Source organism: Melozone crissalis, unplaced genomic scaffold (genome assembly GCF_028551555.1).
Source record: "Melozone crissalis strain CALT ecotype California unplaced genomic scaffold, PUWL_Pcris_2 ptg000019l_1, whole genome shotgun sequence".
Taxonomy (NCBI): domain Eukaryota; kingdom Metazoa; phylum Chordata; class Aves; order Passeriformes; family Passerellidae; genus Melozone; species Melozone crissalis.
Genome location: NW_026535797.1, coordinates 19,366,088 through 19,386,796, shown reverse-complemented (window position 1 = coordinate 19,386,796; position 20,709 = coordinate 19,366,088). Strand labels below are relative to the sequence as shown.

Below are 20,709 nucleotides of genomic sequence, written 5' to 3'. Positions count from 1 at the left end.
CAAAAGTCTGAAGTTAAACAACCAAGAAGTGGCCTAAATTTAGGCAAATATTAACAGCAGGCACTATTACCTAGCTACATCAGGCTATGGTCTTTCTTTGTAGAGGCTGATGACCAAAACTTGTTCGTAAAAGTATTTTTAGAGAAACATGGGTATATTGAAAGGCAATAATCCCTTTAAGAAGAGTCCAAATCTTAGTGCTCAAAGAATCTAGTGAAATTTTAAAGTGAGAGCTTGAAAGTGAGCAGTGGGATAATGATGCTGCTGTTGTATTTTCGCCCAGCTTGAAACAAATGAGGATTGATTTTGGGAATCAAAGGGCTGTGATATTATTCCTTCCTGACCAATGAAATGAGTGCTCTTTTTGTTGCCAGAACTATGCAAACTACCCTGGAACTAGAGGTGGTACAGGGCATCCTGTCTGACAGATACGTGAGGGTTTCTTTTGTGACTTTGTTGTCTGGTTGCAGTCTCTGCTTTTCCTTGTGTAAATTAGCAAGCAGACATCAGTCTGGTTGCAAAACATGGGTACCACCCTTCTCAAATGAAATACAGTGATGGGCATTTTGAGCAGAGCTGATCACTGATCTTGAAGCAATTTGTCTTCCAAGCAGAGATGGGTATTTAACCCTTATGCCTTGGAACCATAAGAGAGGGAAGAATTCTTACCTTGAAAGGAGGAAGATCTGTTGAAAATTGAGCTAAACATGAGAATAGTAATTTTTTTCCCAGGAGTGAACAATTATTAGAGGCAAACTTCATCCTACCTGTGTATGTGTGCATGTGTTAGGGAATTGCTAGAAGTCTGGGGAACAGTATGCTGTGCAGGTTTTAGAAATGCTACAGGAACTGCAGAGCTAAGGGATGACAAAAGCAAGAAATGTCCTATTTCTATTTTTCATAGAGGCAGGGACAAGCCACCAGAATCTCCCTTCCTGAATTAACAGTGAGGTTTGGGTAAATGTTTCATATAGAGCATTTTCTGGGAAGTCTATCTGGGTACTCACAGTCTGTTAGCTCAGGCTTTGGCACATCACTCTTCCTCCTCTCTGTCAAAACTAGTACACACATAAATCCCAAGCCAGACAAAGGACAAAGGAATATCCTTCCCTGACTGCACTGAACTCCTGAATATGCTTCCTTTTGCAGAGCAGCATTTTGTGTCACCATCTACGTGCCTGCTCAGAGACACATGCCCTCTACCATATACCAATATGTAGTATCCAACCAACAGGCACGTTTTCCCAAAGGTGCCTACCTGCCTTGCACTTACAGTCCCTGTATAAATGTCCTGTACAAAAAATGCAGTATAATTTGGCTTTTTTGTTCCTTATACCCACCTCTGAACACATTAACCTTTCAAATCTGCCTACTATATACTAATGTACCCTGTACACTCCTTCTTATCTTCATTCCTCCTCAATGTCAGTATGGACAGACTTATTCTCTCCATGTCTCAAACATTTCATGCATATATCCTGTCATTCTTCATACCTCAACCACAGCTATTCCTCTCCAATGGCTCCAGGATTGAACTATTGTGTTGTCCATTTCCCAGTGACACGGGGTCTAGTTACAGGGTTATTGATTAGTTTTCATGCAGACAGATGGATCTGCCTTTGGTCTCCCCACCAAAATCCACCTCTGTATGGGCTGATTGTCACTGCTTCAGGGATAGGATTTCACCAGGAGACCACCCTCCATGCAAGCATCCTTCACCCAGGCCACGGATGGTAATAAATGGAGTCAGGCTGAGCCATAATAAAAGCAATTGAGTGGGTTACCTGTGCAGACATGAGATTTATACCTCCTCATATTTGATGTGATTGTTTTATTGAGTTCTCAGTGCAGTTAGGATGCCATTTATTTATTTATTTATATGCCTACTTATCATGGAAAAGGGGGGAGGCTCTTTCAGCCTGGCTGGTGTGCAGTCTCCGTCTTGTCAAATATGAGCCCATAGAAAAGGACTCTTCAGTTTTGCTCTGCTTTTTACCTAGACTTGGACTTGATGAGTGAGCCCTTCCCACATATCTCATTTCCTATGACAGACAAAGATGTTTGTTTCAGGACCCCTGAAACCTTGAGGACTGTCTGAATTATGAGCCTAGTAGAAGCTAAGGGGCTGGTGTAAACCAAGACATGTGTATATGCTGATTTTCTAAAAGTGCCTCTTGAAAGAAATTCCTATTTATGCTGTGCCTGTTTTGGACAATGGTTTGTGATCTATGCACAGAGCTTCTTTATGCTATTGCAATAGAAATAGTAAGCACTGGCATTTCATCTGACTCTGTGATCACATGTAGGCATTGAGAAATATTAGCAGGTGTAAATTGATTGGAAATGAATATTTGTAAGTGCACCCTGAGGAATTTGGAAAGCAAGTGATTAGATTTGTGATTTTCAGCTGGGTAGATAGCCATGTAAGTGCTGCAAAATCAGCCCTCAGTTTCTGGCAATAGAGAAAATTGGAGGCTAGTGCTGAATATCATAGTGTTTAGTATTTCATCAGAAGCCGAACCATGTTTTTTGGGGTTTTCCATCTCCTCTAGTCAAGTGGTAGCATGAGAATTTCAGTTCTCATTTAATAAAGTATGTTGCCAGTGCTTGTGGGGGCTTGAAAAGGGACCTGTCAGCTTTCAGAGGACTCAAAGGACTGCATTGTTAAGATGTTTTTAAAGATGTTTAATAGGAGTCAGATATCCAAATCCCCTTTAAAATTTAGAGTAGAAAAGAGAAAACAAGTGAAAACAAACCTACATTGTATTACAAGTGCTCATGATTCTTATGCCAATTACACAGTTTAGGCTCTACCTTGGCATTTTTAAACAGTTGGGACTGATAAATATGGCAATGCAGCTGTAGGCTCCAATAGGTTAATTTGAATTAGAGTGGAAAGAAATCCTCATTCCTGTTAGTCTCAGTTTAAAAAATAATCATTTGGGAGAAGAACTCAAACCTTTCTGATGCTTTCATGACTAGTAATCATTGTTGGAGCCATCTACACACAGATGGGATTTCCTAAACCCCCAGTGAGCTATGTGGATGTCAGACCAATGGCAAATGCTTTTAGAAGTTTTTGGCTTTCTATTTATAGAGACCAACAGCGAAAGTGTGATGTCTAAATATTTTGCTGATTTTCAGTGGAGAGCTTGAATTACATTTGAATTTCACTATGCCTTAATTAAGGACAATAGAATCTAAGTGAAGATCAGTCTTGTTCAACTGTTTTGAAGTCGTATACTGTTATTCAAGTAAAATGAAAATCTTTTGTTTGAACAGGCTTTGGGGTTAGAGATGGGAGTTTTCTGATATTTGATATATGTCTGAAAACACGACTTTGTTTTGTATGCATCATGTCATATCATAAAAGGTCCAGCTGGCCTGCTAGACCATTATCTGTCTCTTTAGCCAGCACAAGATTATTTCTTTTTGTATATTTGCTTGTTATTAATGCCACCTACTTTTATATATTCCAAGAAATCAGGAATTCCTATGGGATGCAATTCCACATTTTAATGGACCTCCCTATCAGAGGATACCTTCTGCTACCATTTAAATGTTTCCTTTCTTATTTGCTTCCCTTCATTCCTGCCTATAGTGCTTTGTTTAAATGTGAATAATTCCTTTCCTGTTGGAAGGACTGTGCCCTTCAGATCACTATATTGTTCTCACCCCTTCATCATTTCTTGGCCAAGCCACTTATATTTTCTCCTCTTTTCTCTCAAAGTCAAATGAGTTTTTTCCATATAATACTGATTCTGGTAAGTGAGGTTTAGCTCCATAAGACTCACTCACCCAGCACAAAACTGCAGCTACCTCTATGGCAGAATGCAGCAATAATTCAGTAGTTGCAAAACCTTGAAAATATTTGACTTCCAGCAAAAAATCAAGCTTTTTGTACATCTATAGAAAAAGGAAGGGCTGGGATTTTTAGGTGATAAAGGGGCCGATACGGTTCTGAACTTCAAGGTTCAGAGAACAGGGAGTTCAAAACTTCCCAGGCACAACCAATTCTACTTGCTGACTGGCTCTGTTGAGCTAATATCTCTGCAATATGAAAATTAGAAAAAATGCAGCTAGCTTATTGTACTTCCCCCCATACAACCTTCCAATGGTCAGATATGATGAATAAGACAAAGAGAAATGCTGTGAGCATTCATTTACTCTTTCAGCTGCAGTAACATTGTTTGTAACCTCTGCTTTATGAGCCTGTCCTTTATTTGCAATGATAAAAAGAAGATAATACCAGGTTTGTGTCTGATGGAAAAGAGTCTGAATTTAAAGGAGTATATTCCCTGTAATGAAGCCCTGTATGACCCGATTACATTCTTTGCTCCGCTGAAAGCAACTGGCTAGGAGAAATCTTCTACCTTGAGAGTGTGCCCTGATGCAGGAAACCACATAGGAACCTTAAACTCAGCATCAGCTGGGAGAGAGGATTCCTGCTAGAATCCCAAGTTTCTTCCCTGCGCGCTAGGAAGGCCAGTTTACAAGTCCTGGTAATCTCCATTGAGTACTGTTGGACAAGTTTTCTTCACCCCTGCCTTGCACCAAAACAATGTCAGACAGAGGCAAACCCAGTGTATCTGACAATCGAATATTTGGTGGCTATATTGAGAAAACTGATTTGTGCCTACTAAATACCAGCCGTGGTGATAGGTTTGTGTGACCCGCACACCCACACACATGCTTGCAGGTTAAAACTCAGGCAGTTCACCCCAAGCTCACTGCAGACAATGCAGTTGTCACTACTTTTGATCACTATGAGCAAGCTGCCATTGGAGATACTCTGTACTCTTACAGATTCTCCCTAGACTCAATACCTGTCTTCCAAGAATTCCAGATTTGTTCAGGGAGAAGGAAAAACAAGGAGATTCACAGTGACTTTGGTGGGATGTCCTTTGGGGATTTCTCAAGTGCTGCTGGCTAGCGAGGGTGGCTCAGAAAGCTCTGTTTGCGTAATACTGATTTCTTCATACAACACAACTCCTGCCCTAACGTGCCTGCTTCTTGGCAGATAATTGTCTTGAAATGTTACATTTACCTCAATTGCATGAGCTAAAGCCTCAGCTGATGTAAAACAACCTAGCTCCAGTTTTGAACTTTTTATCATTATGTGTTGTATTCAATGGAAAGTTTTAGTGAAAGATCATACTGAGTCTTACAAAAGTAACTAAAAGCTGTTATTTTTGTTTTACAGATGGCAAAATAGCCTTCTAAGGAGTCCGTGTGACCTGCCTAAGATCAGTCAGAAAAATAATGTCAGAACTGGTAAGAGCAATCTGATCTTTGAATATGCCATTCTTTGCTCTAAACGACAGGCTGGCCTGCAGCCACTGAAATTGGCCATATGCTCAATAATATTTCAATGTATAAATATATTTCACTGGTCCTTATAACGCAAGTCAATGTATGTGTCTTTCCATATGTATTTTTAAAAGCACATCATTACTGGAGACTTTAACTAGGCATCATTAGCCAATTGCTATATCGTGAAAATGGAAACATCTCCCTAAACCATATGCTTAACACTAGAAATTAATTGGTACCCAATACCTAAGAGAAGATCGAAAGAGCATCCAGCAGTTTGACTGAGATAATACACGAACTAAACTCTGTTCTCTGCCATGGGGTATCAGTTAGGTCTGTTCTCAGGAACTCAGGGTCCAAAGTGTATCCAGAAGACTGACTGAACTCTGAAATGCTTTACCTTTGACATGCGTTGACTAAGAACGAACTGGGAGTTCCCATTATTGAACCTGGCCATCCAAGAACTGGGATAGAGGTGAAAATCAGGGGGAGGTTGTTTTGCTTTGCCTTTCTGGACCTCATTCATTAATCCAAGATATTTCATTAATTTAAGAGAAGCAGGAAATAGTGCTTAAACAACAATTGCATAACTTACAGTACTGTGAAAGTGTTCCGTGACGTGCTCCCTCCTGTTCCTACTAACGTACACTGTCTAATTCAGATTTCTCTGGGACGATTATCATCTCATGAAACCTGTGTTCTTAGGTGAACTATATGATTTGCTAAACAAAGGAAAAGTTCTCACTAGCACCTGCCTCCAAGTTCATTTTTAGGAGACTGCCACAAGGAGCATCTAAATTTAGCAGTGTCTAAATTCACTTGAAACAGTCTAACCTGAAAGGACCAAAGAGAACTGGTTTATAGTCATATGATAGATGGGAAAGTTTGGGCTGGCAGAGTGCTCAAGAAGCAAGGTGCTCAAGCAATTTAAAACATTAATTGCATACCAAAGAATTAACACTTTTGTCATTTGCCTGCTTCTCAATTACATGCACTGTGTATATGTGTGTGAGTTTACATATATACACGTACATATACACGTTTGTATGTATGTTATGTGTATACCAAACATACACAATTGGTATATGCTGCATAGTGCTTAGTGTATGAAGTGGGAACAGGAAAGCGCAGAGATAACTGATCTTGGTCCTGTCATTTCTGGTGCACTTTGCTTATGAACTCATATACTCCCTAGATTTTTCCCGTAATTAAAAGAAATCTACTCTATAGCAGAAGACTTTAGTATTTTTTCCTGAATCTTTACAGGGTAGTTATGTTTTTTCACTAGAACTTGTCATGTTTTTTTCACTAGAACTTGTATCTACCCTTTGTCTGCGTGAGTGTGGAATGAAAAAGTTTTTGATATAACTCAGAACTAAATAGCATGTTGTCCCAAAAGAGTCCTTCTATTCTCAGTGCAGTAGTGACAGATCATGGCAATGTAGGCACACAGAATTAAAAAAAAAATCGTAAAAACATTTTAAATGTTTAAGGGAGAATTTTAAAACTGAATTGAAACTGTTGTTCTGTAGTCTCTCACCCAAAGACCTTTACTAATGTTAGACTAATTCTCAGAAAGAAAATAAAAGATAATTAATAAATTTTCGAGAAGTCTTATAATAACCGAAAGTAATTTTTTTCTGTCTACAAGGATATCTCCATTTTGAAGACTATTCACAGTCTATCTAGGGATATAGGTAATTTCTTTTTCCATAAATGCCTTGCTAATTTGCCTTAAGATGCTCAAACGCTCCTGGATGTAGCTCTAACTGTTCTAGACATTGGGTAAAAGCAGATTTTGTACTGGAAACGCCACATTTTGCAGAAGTAAGAAGACAGATATTTATTGATGGCTAGGTTTTAAAATTGTCATCTCTCTGAAGCTGCTCAGAGACTAAGTGTTAGATTAACTCCAATTTGTGATTGGTGATCAGGGAGATGACAATTTACTGCAGGTAAGGGATTTGCTATTACAAAGAAACTGTCCAGATTCTCTATGTGAATTTTTACAATGAGGGAGAGAAAAATGTATATTTAAATTGTGAGCTTCTTTGTGTTTTGTGAGTTCTGTGAGCTGGAGTCATGAAAGTCACTGGAGTGATGAAGCTCACGCTACTCTCCACAGCACTAGGATTGGTTGCTAATATACTCAATATTTCCTATTTCACTGCAATTTTTCCCCTGTTCTTGTCGTGTTCTTGTCTAAGACAGACTTGCAAATTTTATGACTTGTGTTATGGGCTCACTTCCTCAAGATGTGAGTTTTGAGGAGCTTCATACAAAGGTGAACAGTGGGAAGTTTGGTGTGAATTTTTACAAGGAATGGGGAAAAACTAAGTCTTATGAAGCTAAAATGCTCTTGAGCCTTGGGGACTACACACTCAAATACCATTGTCATGGTGGGTCACAGCTGAGCTTCTCTAGTATAATAATACTTAGTAGCTACAAAACATTTGTCCTCAAAGTATTTTATAAGCACAATCTAACTGGCATCTGTTTCCACCTCCTTCTGAGAAAAATTAGTTTTCATTTCCAGTGTGGGGAAACTGAGGTACAAAACTCCCCAAACCCCGCTGCAGACTGGTAGCGTGGTGGGAGCCAAATCTGGTGCTCAGCTTTCTGCCTGGGACAACACAACCCAGACGTGAGGCACAGGGTCGAGCTAGCATGAGACTGAGACTTCAGTGACTTTTGGATGCTGAGATCCCTTAAGCTAGCTCAAGTATAAATATATGTTGGGTCTGTACATGCTGTTTCTCCAAAGAGCCTATGGCCATTCCTCTGGACTTCCCTGCCACCAGCTCACTTCCTTACAGGTATAGCTGTCTGTCCTTCCACAGCTGCCTTTGTAAGGTGTCTGAATGTCAAACTGTTATTATTTCAATACCTGACTGAGAGAGTAACAGAGACCTGGAGGTTTTTTAGGAGGGTGTATAATTAGCCGATCAGTATTATGTTACCCTGTTCATAACTTAATAACCATTTTAATACAGATGGCACACACAGGGATAATTTCCTAGGGTAGCCTAGCAGTATATTACAGAGACAGTGTGTCTGAGGGAATCTTTCTTAGCCAAGGTACATTCCACTAGCTAATTCTACCTGCTGTTTTCAAGATGATTTGGGATAATTCCATATCATTTGCAAAATATTAAAACCCATTTATATAGGATGCCAGATTTGGAAATACACAGTCTGAGTTATTAGACATATTTTGATAAATCTGCCATGAAAAGTGCAAGACAAAAAAATACCACTGTGCTTTCCTTGCTATTTATTTTTTGCTTCCCTTGCTATAAATACACCAGGTTTTGGTTTTGGTTTTTTAATCTGGCTAAATTTGTTATATATCAAAAAGGCCAGTATACTGATTTGTGCATTTTATCTATGTAGACACTACAAAAGCCTGCATGCTTATTTACACATACACTGTGTATATTTATTTGGCTGGGAAGACCCATACATTTGGAATTGCATCCAAAATTTCATGTATTTTTACTCTGTTGGTGAGGTATTTCATGCCTATGTATGTACCTTTTGCAAATATTTTTGCATTACTCAGTTTCTAGAGGTTGTATTTCTGTGGGCACAGTCAAGGTATCTGTACATACATAACACTAAAACGGTGTAATTACTTTTACTGTGTGCACAAGAGTGTTGTGTTGCCAAAGTGTGAAGATCTGATGTACGTTGTGTTTGAACGCGCAGGCATGTGAGCCGTCTGAGTGCTTTGACGTCTGTCAGTACTTGATTACATCTATTCCTTTTTCTCCTGCATCGATCCCGATTTTTTTTTGCCTGTCGTATAGTTATTTTTGTCACCTCAAACCTGAGACCAAATCTGAGTCCCTCCAAGAACAAAATCAACAAAATCTGCACCCTAGTAGCCGGGGGAGAAAATGAGGCAGGAGGAGGGGGGCAAATGGTTTGCTAGTGCGAAATCGATTCTGCTGCTGCCCAGCCTTCTGCGAGATCAGGGATCAGACGGAGTCGGGCCACAGGGACCGCGGAGAGCAGCGCTCCCCAGCCGGGTAGAGAACCGCCCGGCGAATTTAGCCGTTCCCTCAGGCTATGGATGAGGAGTGAGCCGGGGGAGTGGGTGCAAGGGAATCCTTCCTCCCGCGCCCAGCGGCTCGCGGCTCTGAGCCCGGCTTGGCAGAAGATGACGGCAGCCTTTCGGCTCAGAGTTCTAGTGCCCTGGCAAGGCTGGAGGTCATCTGCACCCCGGTAGGGGTGTTCTAGAGACACGGGAAACCCCGGCTGCGCAGCCCGTCACCCCTCCAGCCTGAAGTGCACCCAGACCTTGCGGCAGTGCCGGGCTGCTCGGCGGCAGCCCAGCTGCTCTGGCAGCAGCGCTGCCCCGGCCCCCGGCTGCCCCCGGCCCGGGCGGCGGGCACAAGCTGCGGCCCTGCCGCCGTGAGCCCCGGCCCGGATCCGCGCTCCCGCTGCTCGGGGCGGCTGCTGCGGGAACGGGCAGCTGCTTTCCGTCCCGCTGCCCGGAGCTGGGCTCGGAGGTCACGGCGAAGGCAGGGAGCGCCCGCTGGACAGGGCCGGGGACTGGCGGGCTATGCCCACGGGTCCCGCTGCGGACAGGGGACCGGAGAAGGCTGGATCTACCCTGACTGAGGAAGGATTAGGCCGTCCCTGCAGTTGGAAGGGGTTTTATGGGGCCGTAAAGATGCGACTGGGCCGCGAGCTGCGGGGTTGCTCTTACCTGTTTATGGAGGAGACGCTGGGGACCGTGTCGTTGTCGCAGATGCCCTCGGCCAATAACCTGTCCCGGATCTCCCAGGCGAACATTGTCGGGTTTTGTCTTTTGTACTCGGCGATTTTATCCACTACTTTGGGGGTGGCCACTTTGGGTTTGGAGCCTCCGATCACGCCGGGCTTGATGCTTCCCGTCTCGTAATACCTGCACAAAAGATGGTCAGTGCCCTGCCATCCTCGAGCACCCAGAGCCCCAGTGGCCCCCAGAGCACCCCGCGGACCCCTGCCCCGTGCCCCACCTCGGTTTCGGCCCGCGGGTGCGCGGCCTCGGGCCGTGGCCGTTCGGGCGCTGCATATCGCCGCTCCGCGAGGCGCCAGGCGGCATGACCTGGGGCTAAGGCGATCCCTTCGTCTCTCTAGGGCTCGCTCTCCTTTTTTTTATTTTTTTATTTTTTTGGTTTGGTTTGATTTTTTTTCTCTTCCCCCCCTCCCCTTTTTTTAATTTTTTTTTTTTTTTTTTTTTGTATGTGTGTGTGTATGCTAGAAGCGAGGGGCGCTGCCTCCCTCTTCCCCCGCTTTACGCGCACACACTTCTTTTAGGCCCTGGGGTCGGGAAATTAAACAGAAACCCTCTCGCCGCTGCAGCCGTGCGGAGGCGAAGCTCGCCGAACGCGGGATCGGGCCGGGAAGGGGGCGTGGGGAGCGGGCAGTGGCGGGCTCGCACTCCCCCGCCTGGATCTCCGGGCCGGCCGCTCCGAATCGGGGCGCTGGCCGGGCTGCGGATGCAGGAGAAGGGTTTATCCCGGCCCCGGGGTGCCTCTAAAGCGGATGCTGGTAGCGGGCAGCGCCAGCCCGCGCCCCGCTGGTCCCTGAGCTCTGCTACCCGCCGCGTTTCTGTGCCGGCCCTCGCCGGGCACGGCGGCGCGCGTAGCGCTCGCACGGGCGGCTGGGGCACTGCCGCTGTCACAGCGCTCCGCAGCCGAGCGCCGGCCAGGGCCCGGGCTCTCCCCGAGCAGCCCCTGGGGACATTGCACACCTCATTTGGCGATGATCGGTTACCGCGGGCTTTTATTTATTTATTTGTTTGCCCCGTTGTTTGTTTATTTACGCGTGTATTTGGTAAGGCTGCTTACGGCTTGTTGTGAGTTAGGATTTTTTTTTTTTTTTTTTTTTTTTTTTTTTTTTTTTTTTGTTGTTGTTGTTCCTGATGGATTGGGGATTTTTGGTCGTTCTTTCGTTTTGTTTCTCCCGTCCCTTCTCTTTTCCGCCCTCCCACCCACTCTTCTCGAATTATTTTGTCCTCCCAGGAGTTTTCAAACACCGCCGGTGAGGGAAGGGGGGAGGCGGGGGAGAAACACGTCCTTGCCAGCCGGAGGAGGGGGCCCTGCTCGGCCGCGGGCTCCCACTGTGCGAAGGTGCCGGGGCCGCTCGGGGTCGTGGCGGGGAGAGCCCGGTGCCGCGGGAAGGGCGGAAGGTCATACTGGAGCGGGGAAGGGATGCAACGTTGCAGTCTCAGGGGAGGGGAAGGAGCTGCCTCTTTCCTTACCTGCCCAAGATCTTGCTGACACAACCGTGGCTGACCCGCAGCTGCCTGGAAATGTCACAGGGTCGCACCCCCTGGTGAGCCAGCTCCACTATCCTTTGTCTCACCACGTCAGGTAGGGGCCTGCCGTTCACAAACACCCCCCCGAGCTGGTTCACACCCCCGTGCCCTGCTGGGGAAAGAGAAATAAAAAACACACAACAACCCACGCACACCAGAAACACACCGTTAGTCGTGGATTCTTTACCACTCGCGCTGCAAATTCTCCAGTCATTACAAATGGATGGAGGTGATGGCAGGGGGTCGAGAGTGGGGAACAGGACGTGGGGAAGCGATAGAAGATAAAGAGGGAGAAGGAGAGAAAGGAGCTAAAAACAGGGAGAATGAGAAAATGAGAGAAAGAGATAGAGATAGAAAAAAGAAAGAAAGAAAGAAAAGGAAAGAAAGAAAGAAAGAAAGAAAGAAAGAAAGAAAGAAAGAAAGAAAGAAAGAAAGAAAGAAAGAAAGAAAGAAAGAAAGAAAGAAAGAAAGAGAGAAAGAAAGAAAGAGAGAAAGAAAGAAAGAAAAAGATAGATAAAGGAAGGAGAGGAGGAATGATGCAAAGATGGAAAGGGAAGGCAGAATGGATTTTCCCGAGACGGAGGAAGATTGTTCTCCACCTTCCCGCACGCCGCCCTCCCTCCCCGAGCCGCTCTCGTCCTGCGGTCCCGATCGGGATGCCGGAGCGGTGGATTCTCACGGCCATTGTGATGGGCCGAACATGGAAACAGAGCAGGGCAGAGATGCACTCCCAAACTCCAGAGCTCGACCTCTTAGAGGCTCCGGGCGGACTCTGCCGCAGTCCCCTTTCTCTTTACTCCTGGGCTTTTTCTCTCATTTTCTTTCCAGGATTTTCTATCACGTTATCAATTACAGTTCCTCGCGAACTCCGCCCTCCCTCACCCCGCGGCATGTCCCCCATGCAAGCAGTCCTATCCCGTTATTTTGGGATGCGAGTTGAAAGGACTCACAGAGAAAGAGAGAAAAGGAAAAAATGGAGGGAGGGAGAGAGAGAAAAAAATATTTTGAGTCCCACAGCTGGTGTTCCTTTACAGGCAGACTTTCTCTCTCATTAGGTTTCGATCTTTACAGAAAAAAAAATCCAGAAAAAAAAAATAACAGACCCGTACTGTTTCGGGTTTGGGTTTGTTGTTTTGTTTTGTTTTGTTTTGTTTTTTTTTTTTTTTTTGTTGTTTTTTTTTTTTTTCCCCCACCGTACAAATCTAATTCATGGAGAATTTAAATTCTCCGTTTTCTTCTGTTCCCCCCTTTTCAGGCAAAAACCTGCTCTCGCTCAGATAGCACTGCTAGGATGGCTTTTTTCCCCCCGATCTGTCTTTCTCCATTTCTAGAAATAACTTGGGGGAAAAAAAAATAAGTATGCACCTGCTAAGAGTGGACACGAGAAACGGAGTGGCAGGGATTAAGGGAAATATCTCCTTTTGGGACGCAATAAGACAGATGGTCGTGAATCAGGCGTGCACGTTCGAGCCGAGAGCAGCTCGCCGTTGCCAGGGCACGGGGAGATGCCCGCTCGCAGGCGGCACAGCTTCGCTGGCGCTGCTACCTGAGCAGCGGAATATCCAGCTGATATAGCTGTGCAGTGCACTCTGTATTAAAGCTTTCCTTTCACGCAACCCTAACCTCCAGCATTTTCCTCTCCAAGAGATCTTAGTTCGTTTTGCAGTTTGCTGAAAAATGATCTGTTTGTATTTTCGTTGTGTTTTTTTTTTTCTCCTGCTTCTGACACTGACTTATTGGCTCTGAACTTAGTGGAAACTCTCATTGCCCTGCGATCGATCCAAGTCCTTTCGTACAAATAGAGTTTTTCCCATCTCCCCCACCCCTTCAGTAACACCTTCACACATCCCCTCCCCGCCCCACCGGCCGGGGCGCCGGCTGCCTTCCTCGTCGTTTCCCGCTGAACCGGGGTTATGTTTTGCATTCTTTTGTTAGTCTTTTTAAAAACATATTTAGGGTTTCAGAGGGGACGGGGGATATTTATCTTCTTCCACTGAAACCCGCGGGTATATATTGTTGTGTTATTCCTCCATTTGTTCAGAACCCCTTCTGCACATGTTGCCTCTAAAGTTACAAGATAGCAATTTCTTCGGCAACTCCACGATAAATAATTCAAAGCAGCTATTATAACTCGCATTACAAAGTATTAAAGGGCAACAGATGCAAAAAGATTAAAAATTAATAATTCAAATTATTGCAGTCCGGATATTTTTCACACGAGTTTGTTTTGTTCTGCCCCGTGGTTTTCTAAGATTCTTTCTATCAGAGCAGTCAGATATTTACGTGTATTTGTCTGCGTGTGAGTGCCGGCATCTGTGTGTGCACAGGCTCGGTCGTGCCGCTGTGGTACCGATCGTGTGTGCTGTCTGTATGTCAGAGCCTGTGCCCGCATCTCTTTAAATTGCTTAATAATATCCAAGTCTGTAGCTCTAGAAATACACTTTAGGAAACGAATCAAATGTTGATGGGGTCTTATTGTTTTGTTTAGATTTGGTGTTCTTTTCCCCTAGTCGGAAGCCAAAAATTGGTCGGGAATCTCCCTGGAGTTTTTAAAAAATCAGCGACAGTGAAATGCCTCTTTGGTCTGCTGACATGTTTCGGATCGTACTGGAGCTGGAATTACTGACATCGCGTCTGGAAACAGATCGCACCGCTGAAAACTAAAAATAATGTCTAAAGCACGGGGTGTTTGCTGTTAAAGCTCTTTGGAAATCAAACCTCACATTTTAAGCAATGTATTCTGGAAATCGGTTATTAGGAAACAGAAAGGCAATTACCTACATCCGCGTTTGGGGATTTAATCTTAGGTTTGTATTTCTGCACCTTCCTTCTCAAGGCAAAATGGGGATTTTTTTAAAGTTCAAAAAGTTTTAAAGTTCATTTCCATTTTCTATTTTTTCGATTTGTGTTTTATGCAGCGGGCAGGGCGTGTCCTCAAAAGTTTCGGTGTCAAAAGTTACAAATTGCTCTTAATTATTCATTTCCTGACTCAACATACTCTCAATCTCGGTTTTCTGTTCGTATTTTTTCTTCTTCAATTTAAATCTCGGAATTATTGTCTCCCCTGCGGTTTAATTAAAATCACTGGAAATTCCTTGTTACAGTCCCTGGTAAAAGAGGCTTTTCACGTTCCTTCGTCCCCCTCTTAAGAAAGGCTTTTAAAATTGAAAATGTAGCACGAATGCCCTTTCCTCTGTAGCAGAAATGTATTTAAAATTCACACCGGGTATCTGGTAAATAAACTAGGTGGGATCGTGACTTCTTGGGAGCCTCCAAAGCCATTTCATCTCCCTCCCATACAATTGTCCTATTTTTTCCCGCAGTCCAACCTTTCGCCCAACGAAAACGACTCACAGAACAGGCACGGACTAACCCGCCATTAATTCGAAACTGGCGTCTTCCCTGTCTGCCACCGAAATCCAAAATCAAAGCAAAGAGCATCGCATCGCGGGGAAATCTGGGGGGTTAAAGCCGCGGAGCGTTGCGGGGAGTCCCGGCCCGGCTGGGCACGGACAGGGAAAGGGCCCGTCCCGGGGGCTGGCACGAGTGAGTCAGAATAAACTCTTGGTGTCTGAGGGGCGATGGGGAAAGTGCATTTGCAGAGCATAGCTCCGGTTCGGAGGGGGCTTTTCCTGGCACGCTCAGGGCACGCAGCGCAGGCACAGCAGCGCTCAGACCCCTGCCCTCGGACTGGGGGTGCTGGCCCCCGCCCCGCTGCCGGCACGGAGCTCTGCTCCCCTCGGCTCGGGGCTGCCCGGCATCCTTGCTCTGCTGCTCGGGCCGGCAGCCTCCGTCCTGCCTCCTGAACGCCTCTCTAAGCCCGGCATCGGCCAGGGTGAAAAGGTGGACCTGGAGGAGGATCAGGTGAGGAAGGATGGCGGGGAAAGGAGGAATGAAAGGATGAGAAAGGGACAGCAGCGGAAGGAGCCGGGCTCCAGTACTCACGGTGCATTGCTGAGAAGGGGTCTGCTTTGCAGTGCATATCCATGGGGAGGCAAAGGAAGGGGAAGAAATCGGCTGAAGCCGCCGTGTCGCCTCTAAAACTCAACTTCAAGACTTAGGGGAGAAAAAAAATGAAAAAAACAAAACAAAACAAAACAAAACAAAAAAGCACACGAGGAGAGGAGAGGAGGGGAGCGGCGGGATGCGCTGGGCCCCCGGCCCGGCGGAGCGGGCAGCGAAGTACTTTCCGGGGGGCGGGAGGGCTGCGCCGGCCTTGGGGGAGTCAGCAGAGTCCGTGGGAGCGAGGGACTGGCGGCGCCGGGGGGCAGGTGGGTGTCATGGCTGGGAGGGCTCAGAGCATCCCCGGCGGCGGGGAGGGGGTGCCGGAGCAAGGTGCGGCCGGCGGCCAGGCGGCTGAAGGCGCAGGAGGACGCGGCTCTCCCTCCTCCTCCTCCCGCGGTCCGGGGCTAGTTCATTTAAGTTCAGAGCAGAGTAGCAATCCCCGGGAAAGCGGCGAGCGGCGGGCGGGCGCGACCCCTCCTCTCGGCCGGGCGGTGGATCCGGCGCCCGGCGGACTTTCGCCCGAGGTGGGAAGTGCTTGCGAGAAGCCGGGGCCGGAGACTGGAGCCTCCGCTCCCGGTGTGTGTCTCTCTAAAAGCCGCAGCGCCCTCAGCCCCCCGCCCGCCTCCCCGGAGATGGATGACTTGTCAGACAAAGGCAATAGATTCCGACACTCTCTGATTCGCCAGCGCGCCGAGCCGAGCGCGGCCAGGAGAGGAGAGGAGAGGGGAGAGGAGAGGAGAGAGAGGAGGGCCGGGCCGGCGGCGCTCGGCGCGGGGGGGGCCTCGCCTGCGGGACCGGCGGCGGGGGAGCCCCGGCCGCTCGCTGCGGAGCGCCCCGGGCCGTGCGTGTGCGGGGCGGCGGCGCCCCTGCCCGGCCCCGGGAACGGACGGGAGCCCCGCTTTGTTGTCACTTGCGGCCCAGGATCCTTAACTCCCTTATTTAACGCAAGCACACACGCCTTGCTAGTTTCACCTCCCTTCTCACGCTCCGCGTTTTTTTACCGGAGACTTTGCTCGGTGTAAAGCGGGACAGGCTGGGGATTCGATACACATCAAGGCTTCCGTGGTGTGCGGCTTTGTGTGGGAGAAAGAAAGGAGGTGAGAGGAAGAGAAGGAGGAAAAGAAAAAGGAGAGAGACAGAAAGAGAGGAATGTATAAAGAAGGAAAAGAAAGAAATATAAATAGAAACCAGACAGAGAGAAAGAAAGAACGAGACAGAACGAAAGAGCAAGCAAGCTTCTCGCACCTCTTTAAACCAAGAGATTAGGCCCGTTTCAGTCATTGCAAAGTTTCCCCTCATATACATTTGGGGAAATAACAGCAAATCCAACCTCACAATTTCCACATCTCTGCTGCTTCTCTCCCTCTCTCTCTTTCAATTTTTTTTTATGTTAGAGTGGGATTTTAAAATTATTTAAATTATTTTACAAATTAGTCTTCTTATTGTAGCAGTTTATTACTGCTAAAATAGACATGGCTTTGACTTAGCCAAGAAATATAGAGCAAGTAAGAAACAGCTTCTTAGGGTAATAACCAGGGGCAAAAAGGCAAGACAGAAATTGCTGTGAGCTCAATTTTGATTTTCAGACTTGAGAGTTTACCATCACCTGAAATATACTTCCTTCTCTTTTCTTCCTTCATTCTTCCCCATCCCTCTGCTTATCTGTCACAAAACCGCTCCCCCACCCCCTTTTTTTCCCCTAACCGCTTTAAGTAAAGAATGTCTGAGAGATCTTTATGAAATATTTTTCACTGTCTCATAAATCATTTTGGCACTTCAGCTGATGTTTTATCTTTCTCTCTCCTCTCTCTCTTTCCCTTGTGTGCAAAAAAAGGGATGATTTGGAAAAGAAATTTTTTTGTTATGCCACGGGGATTACATGGAAGTGAGTCCTCGGTGACTGCGGGTTTGAGCTGCGGGCAGGCGCGGCTGAGGCGGCCCTGCCCGCCCCTGCCAGCAGCTCCAGCACAGGGTGGACTTCCCACGGGACTGGGGGCTCTGCCCTGCCCGCTCGGGATCTGCGCTGCCGCCCGCCCGGCGGAGGCAGAGGCACGGCTCCGTCTCTCCCGGGGAGCTCCCGCCGAGCGCCAAACTGAGGGCCGCCGCTTCCCGCGGGCTGCCCCGCTGCCGGGCCGGGCTGCCCCGCTGCCCGCGGCTCTGACCCGCCGGCCGCAGCTCGCCCAGCCGCCAGGGCCCTCGGCAGCGCTCCCGGCCCGGCCCGGGCCCGGCCGCGGCGGGACCGCCCCGCGCAGCGCCTGAGGGGCGGCCGGGCTCAGGTGCGGGCGGCGGCGCTGCCCACGGTGGCCTCTAGATGGAGCCCTCCGGTCGCTTGGCGGAGCGGAGAGGAGCCGGCGGCGGGCCCGGGCCACCTCCATCCCGCCGGGATCCCCGGCACGGCACGGCACGGCATGGCCTGGCCTGGCACGGCACGGCACGGCCCGGCACGGCCCGGCCCCTGCGTGTCTGTCGGTGAGACAACGGTGGCTGTCGAGTCCCCCCGGCAGCAGAGTCTCCTGGTCACGGCGGGGCCGGGAGCCCGCTTATCGCCGCTGCCGGGAACCCCTCCCGCCGCTCGGCGCCTCCCGCGCTGCCCGTGGCTGGAAACGGCCCTGTCACAACTCTCCGTCACCGACCGGTCTAGGTCGCTTCTGGTCCTCCAGCAGTCACCCCCGGCCTTGCTCCCTTCCGCCCCACGCAGCCCCGACTGCCCCGCGCTCAGGCGCTCAGCCGAGCCGAAGGCAGAGCGGGAGGTGCGGGCAGGAGCCCCCGGCAATGCCGGGTGGAAAGGAGCTCCCTGCGCCTGCACTAACACTTGGTGAGTTCATGGACCCTCTCTGAGATGCTCCGAGCCTTTGGAGCTGACGATTGCACAGTGAGGAGATAAGTTGGTGGTGGTCTGGGGCAGCCGGCGAATCTCAAACATCTTCCCGATAATGTATTTTGCCTTAGTTTCTTCACTATTTTCCCATATCACTGAGAAGAAAGACAGGAATAGCAGGCTCGAGAAATACAAAAAATGAGCACTCTGCGACACGAAGCCTGAATCCCACTCAGGGAGGTAACCCCAGTAAACCGGGGAGCCCTGAGCCTGGTAGAACAAGACGGCTTTCTGAAAGGGAAGGGAAGGGAAGGGAAGGGAAGGGAAGGGAAGGGAAGGGAAGGGAAGGGAAGGGAAGGGAAGGGAAGGGAAGGGAAGGGAAGGGAAGGGAAGGGAAGGGAAGGGAAGGGAAGGGAAGGGAAGGGAAGGGAAGGGAAGGGAAGGCTCTCCACTTGCTGTCCCCTTCCCCCACCACACATGACAAAATATCACCTGGTACCCCTTCCCACAGTAGACTTCCTAGAAGTGTTGCTTTGTCAACATTTAAATCCACTGAACAATTTCTGCCAACCAGAATTAAAGGTACCGAGCTGTCTGCGCGCCCCCGGGCACTGCCGTGTGCCCTGAGGGACTGGGCGAGGCCAACACCACGGGCCTCTTTCCACTCCCAGGGCTTCCCATCTATTCCACTTCACGAGCCCTCTGTGCTTTTTTCCCCTCTCCCACTTTAGATTAATCTTCTCTTTTTTTCTAATCTCTTTGCTTTGCTTTGCCTTGGTTTTCCTTTTTTTATCTCCTGCTTTTATTTCTTTTTCTCAAAGAGAATCTGAGGATCTCCCCCTTCTTCTCTAACCCAGCCTTCCCCCCCGCCCGCCTTCCCCCGAGCTAGAAACATTTACACTTCAAAAGAGACGGCCGCCTCTCTGCGGAAATTTCAAGAAAAATAAACTTTTGGGGGAGTTACAATGATAGCCATCTTTCGATGTGCTTCATTAGCCGGCTTTTTCCATCTGATCAAGTCGAAATCTTCTCCATTGATCCTGTTTCCCACCCTTGGTTCCAATACACATAACCTCGAGGGTCCTGTCAGCTTCCCTTCGAAGTCATTGGAGTTCTCCCGAGCCGCCTTGGCTTCCCTAGCCTGCCGTCCCTGGGAGCCCGGTTCTACAGGCGCTGCTCTCGAAACTGCTCCCCCGGCTCCGCTCTCGGCTCGGGAAGGGCGCCGTGCCCACAACAATAGGGGTCGGGCGGAGGGGGGAGCCCCTCGGAGGGCCCAGGCCTGGAGCAAGCGCTTGTGCCTGCCATCGCAGTTGGCTCCAGAGCCAGGGCTTGCGCCCACCTTGGCTCCCTGGTTTCTGCGGGTTGTCTGTAGCCACTTATGCTGGAAAACAGCTAAACGTGACCTATGGCCACAGAATGCAGGACGGTTCTGCAGAGGTAGAACTTTTGGATTTACACCATGGAGATGCCGCTAAGTTCTCGGCTCCACACCCTGTCTGCCTTCTTCCTCTTGTCAAGTGCGCAAATGCTTACAGCCTAAATGTTGGTAGTTTGGAGGGGATTTAGCTCAACCCTTAAAATTCTCAACATCACATTTAAGAATTCACAGAATAAATCTACACTGACCGTCTAGGTGTGTTTTTGTGACACATAGTTTCTGCGTCAACTAAGTTAACTCCCACCCTGGGAAAGTCAGTGGCGAAATCCCTGTCTGCAAAAAGATAGAGGAAAAAAATTATAACACATCTTCCCTGCCCAAAGATGTGAGCATTTAAGGGAAGTAGTCGGTATGTGTGTGTCAGAGAGATCTTCAAGGAAGGGGACGCTTTGAAAACACATTCCTGGACGACTTTTTGGGTGCTTTGTCTGAGGAGAGGATGATTCTGGCCTGAGATTTCTCGCTGCCTCTCGCCAACGAGCACCCAGATGGAAGGGGTATGCACATCTTCGCTGTATGGGTGCTGTGGTCTGATCATGCCGGAGGGGAGCGGCCGATGGGGCAAGGCGGAGGCGCCAGCAGTAGCGTGGAGACATGGAAACAGGGCCGAAGCTGCGGGAGATTTCCGAAGGGTGCGTAGGGCCCGGCAGGGCGGGGGGAGGCAGCCAGCGTCCGGCTGCTCCTCCCGTGCCCCCCAGCCGCTCTGCCCAGAAGACCCGCGATTGCTCTTGGTGGTCGAGCTTAGCAAATAAACATAAAGTTTAGGTTTTAAACGAAGTAAGAAAGAGGGCGCGAAAAGAATAAAAGACCCCCATCCTTCCCCTC

The 20,709-nt window shown here is 48.1% G+C and overlaps 1 protein-coding gene across 4 annotated transcripts in view; it reads right to left on the bottom strand.

Annotated features, from left to right (window-relative positions):
• The window catches only part of PAX2 (paired box 2), an 82,996-nt gene extending 67,325 nt beyond the window's left edge, over window positions 1-15,671 (bottom strand). For 2 of the 4 annotated variants that reach the window (XM_054276654.1, XM_054276655.1), the window contains exons 1-3: window positions 15,569-15,611; window positions 11,567-11,732; window positions 10,028-10,225 (exon numbers count right to left, since the gene is read on the bottom strand). In XM_054276654.1, the coding sequence (XP_054132629.1) occupies window positions 10,028-10,225; window positions 11,567-11,732; window positions 15,569-15,611 (407 nt within the window). Of the gene's footprint in view, window positions 1-10,027; window positions 10,226-11,566; window positions 11,736-15,568 lie in introns of all 4 variants that reach the window. The other 2 variants (XM_054276656.1, XM_054276652.1) reach the window with 2 other exon arrangements.
• Between the last annotated feature and the right edge of the window lie 5,038 nt (window positions 15,672-20,709).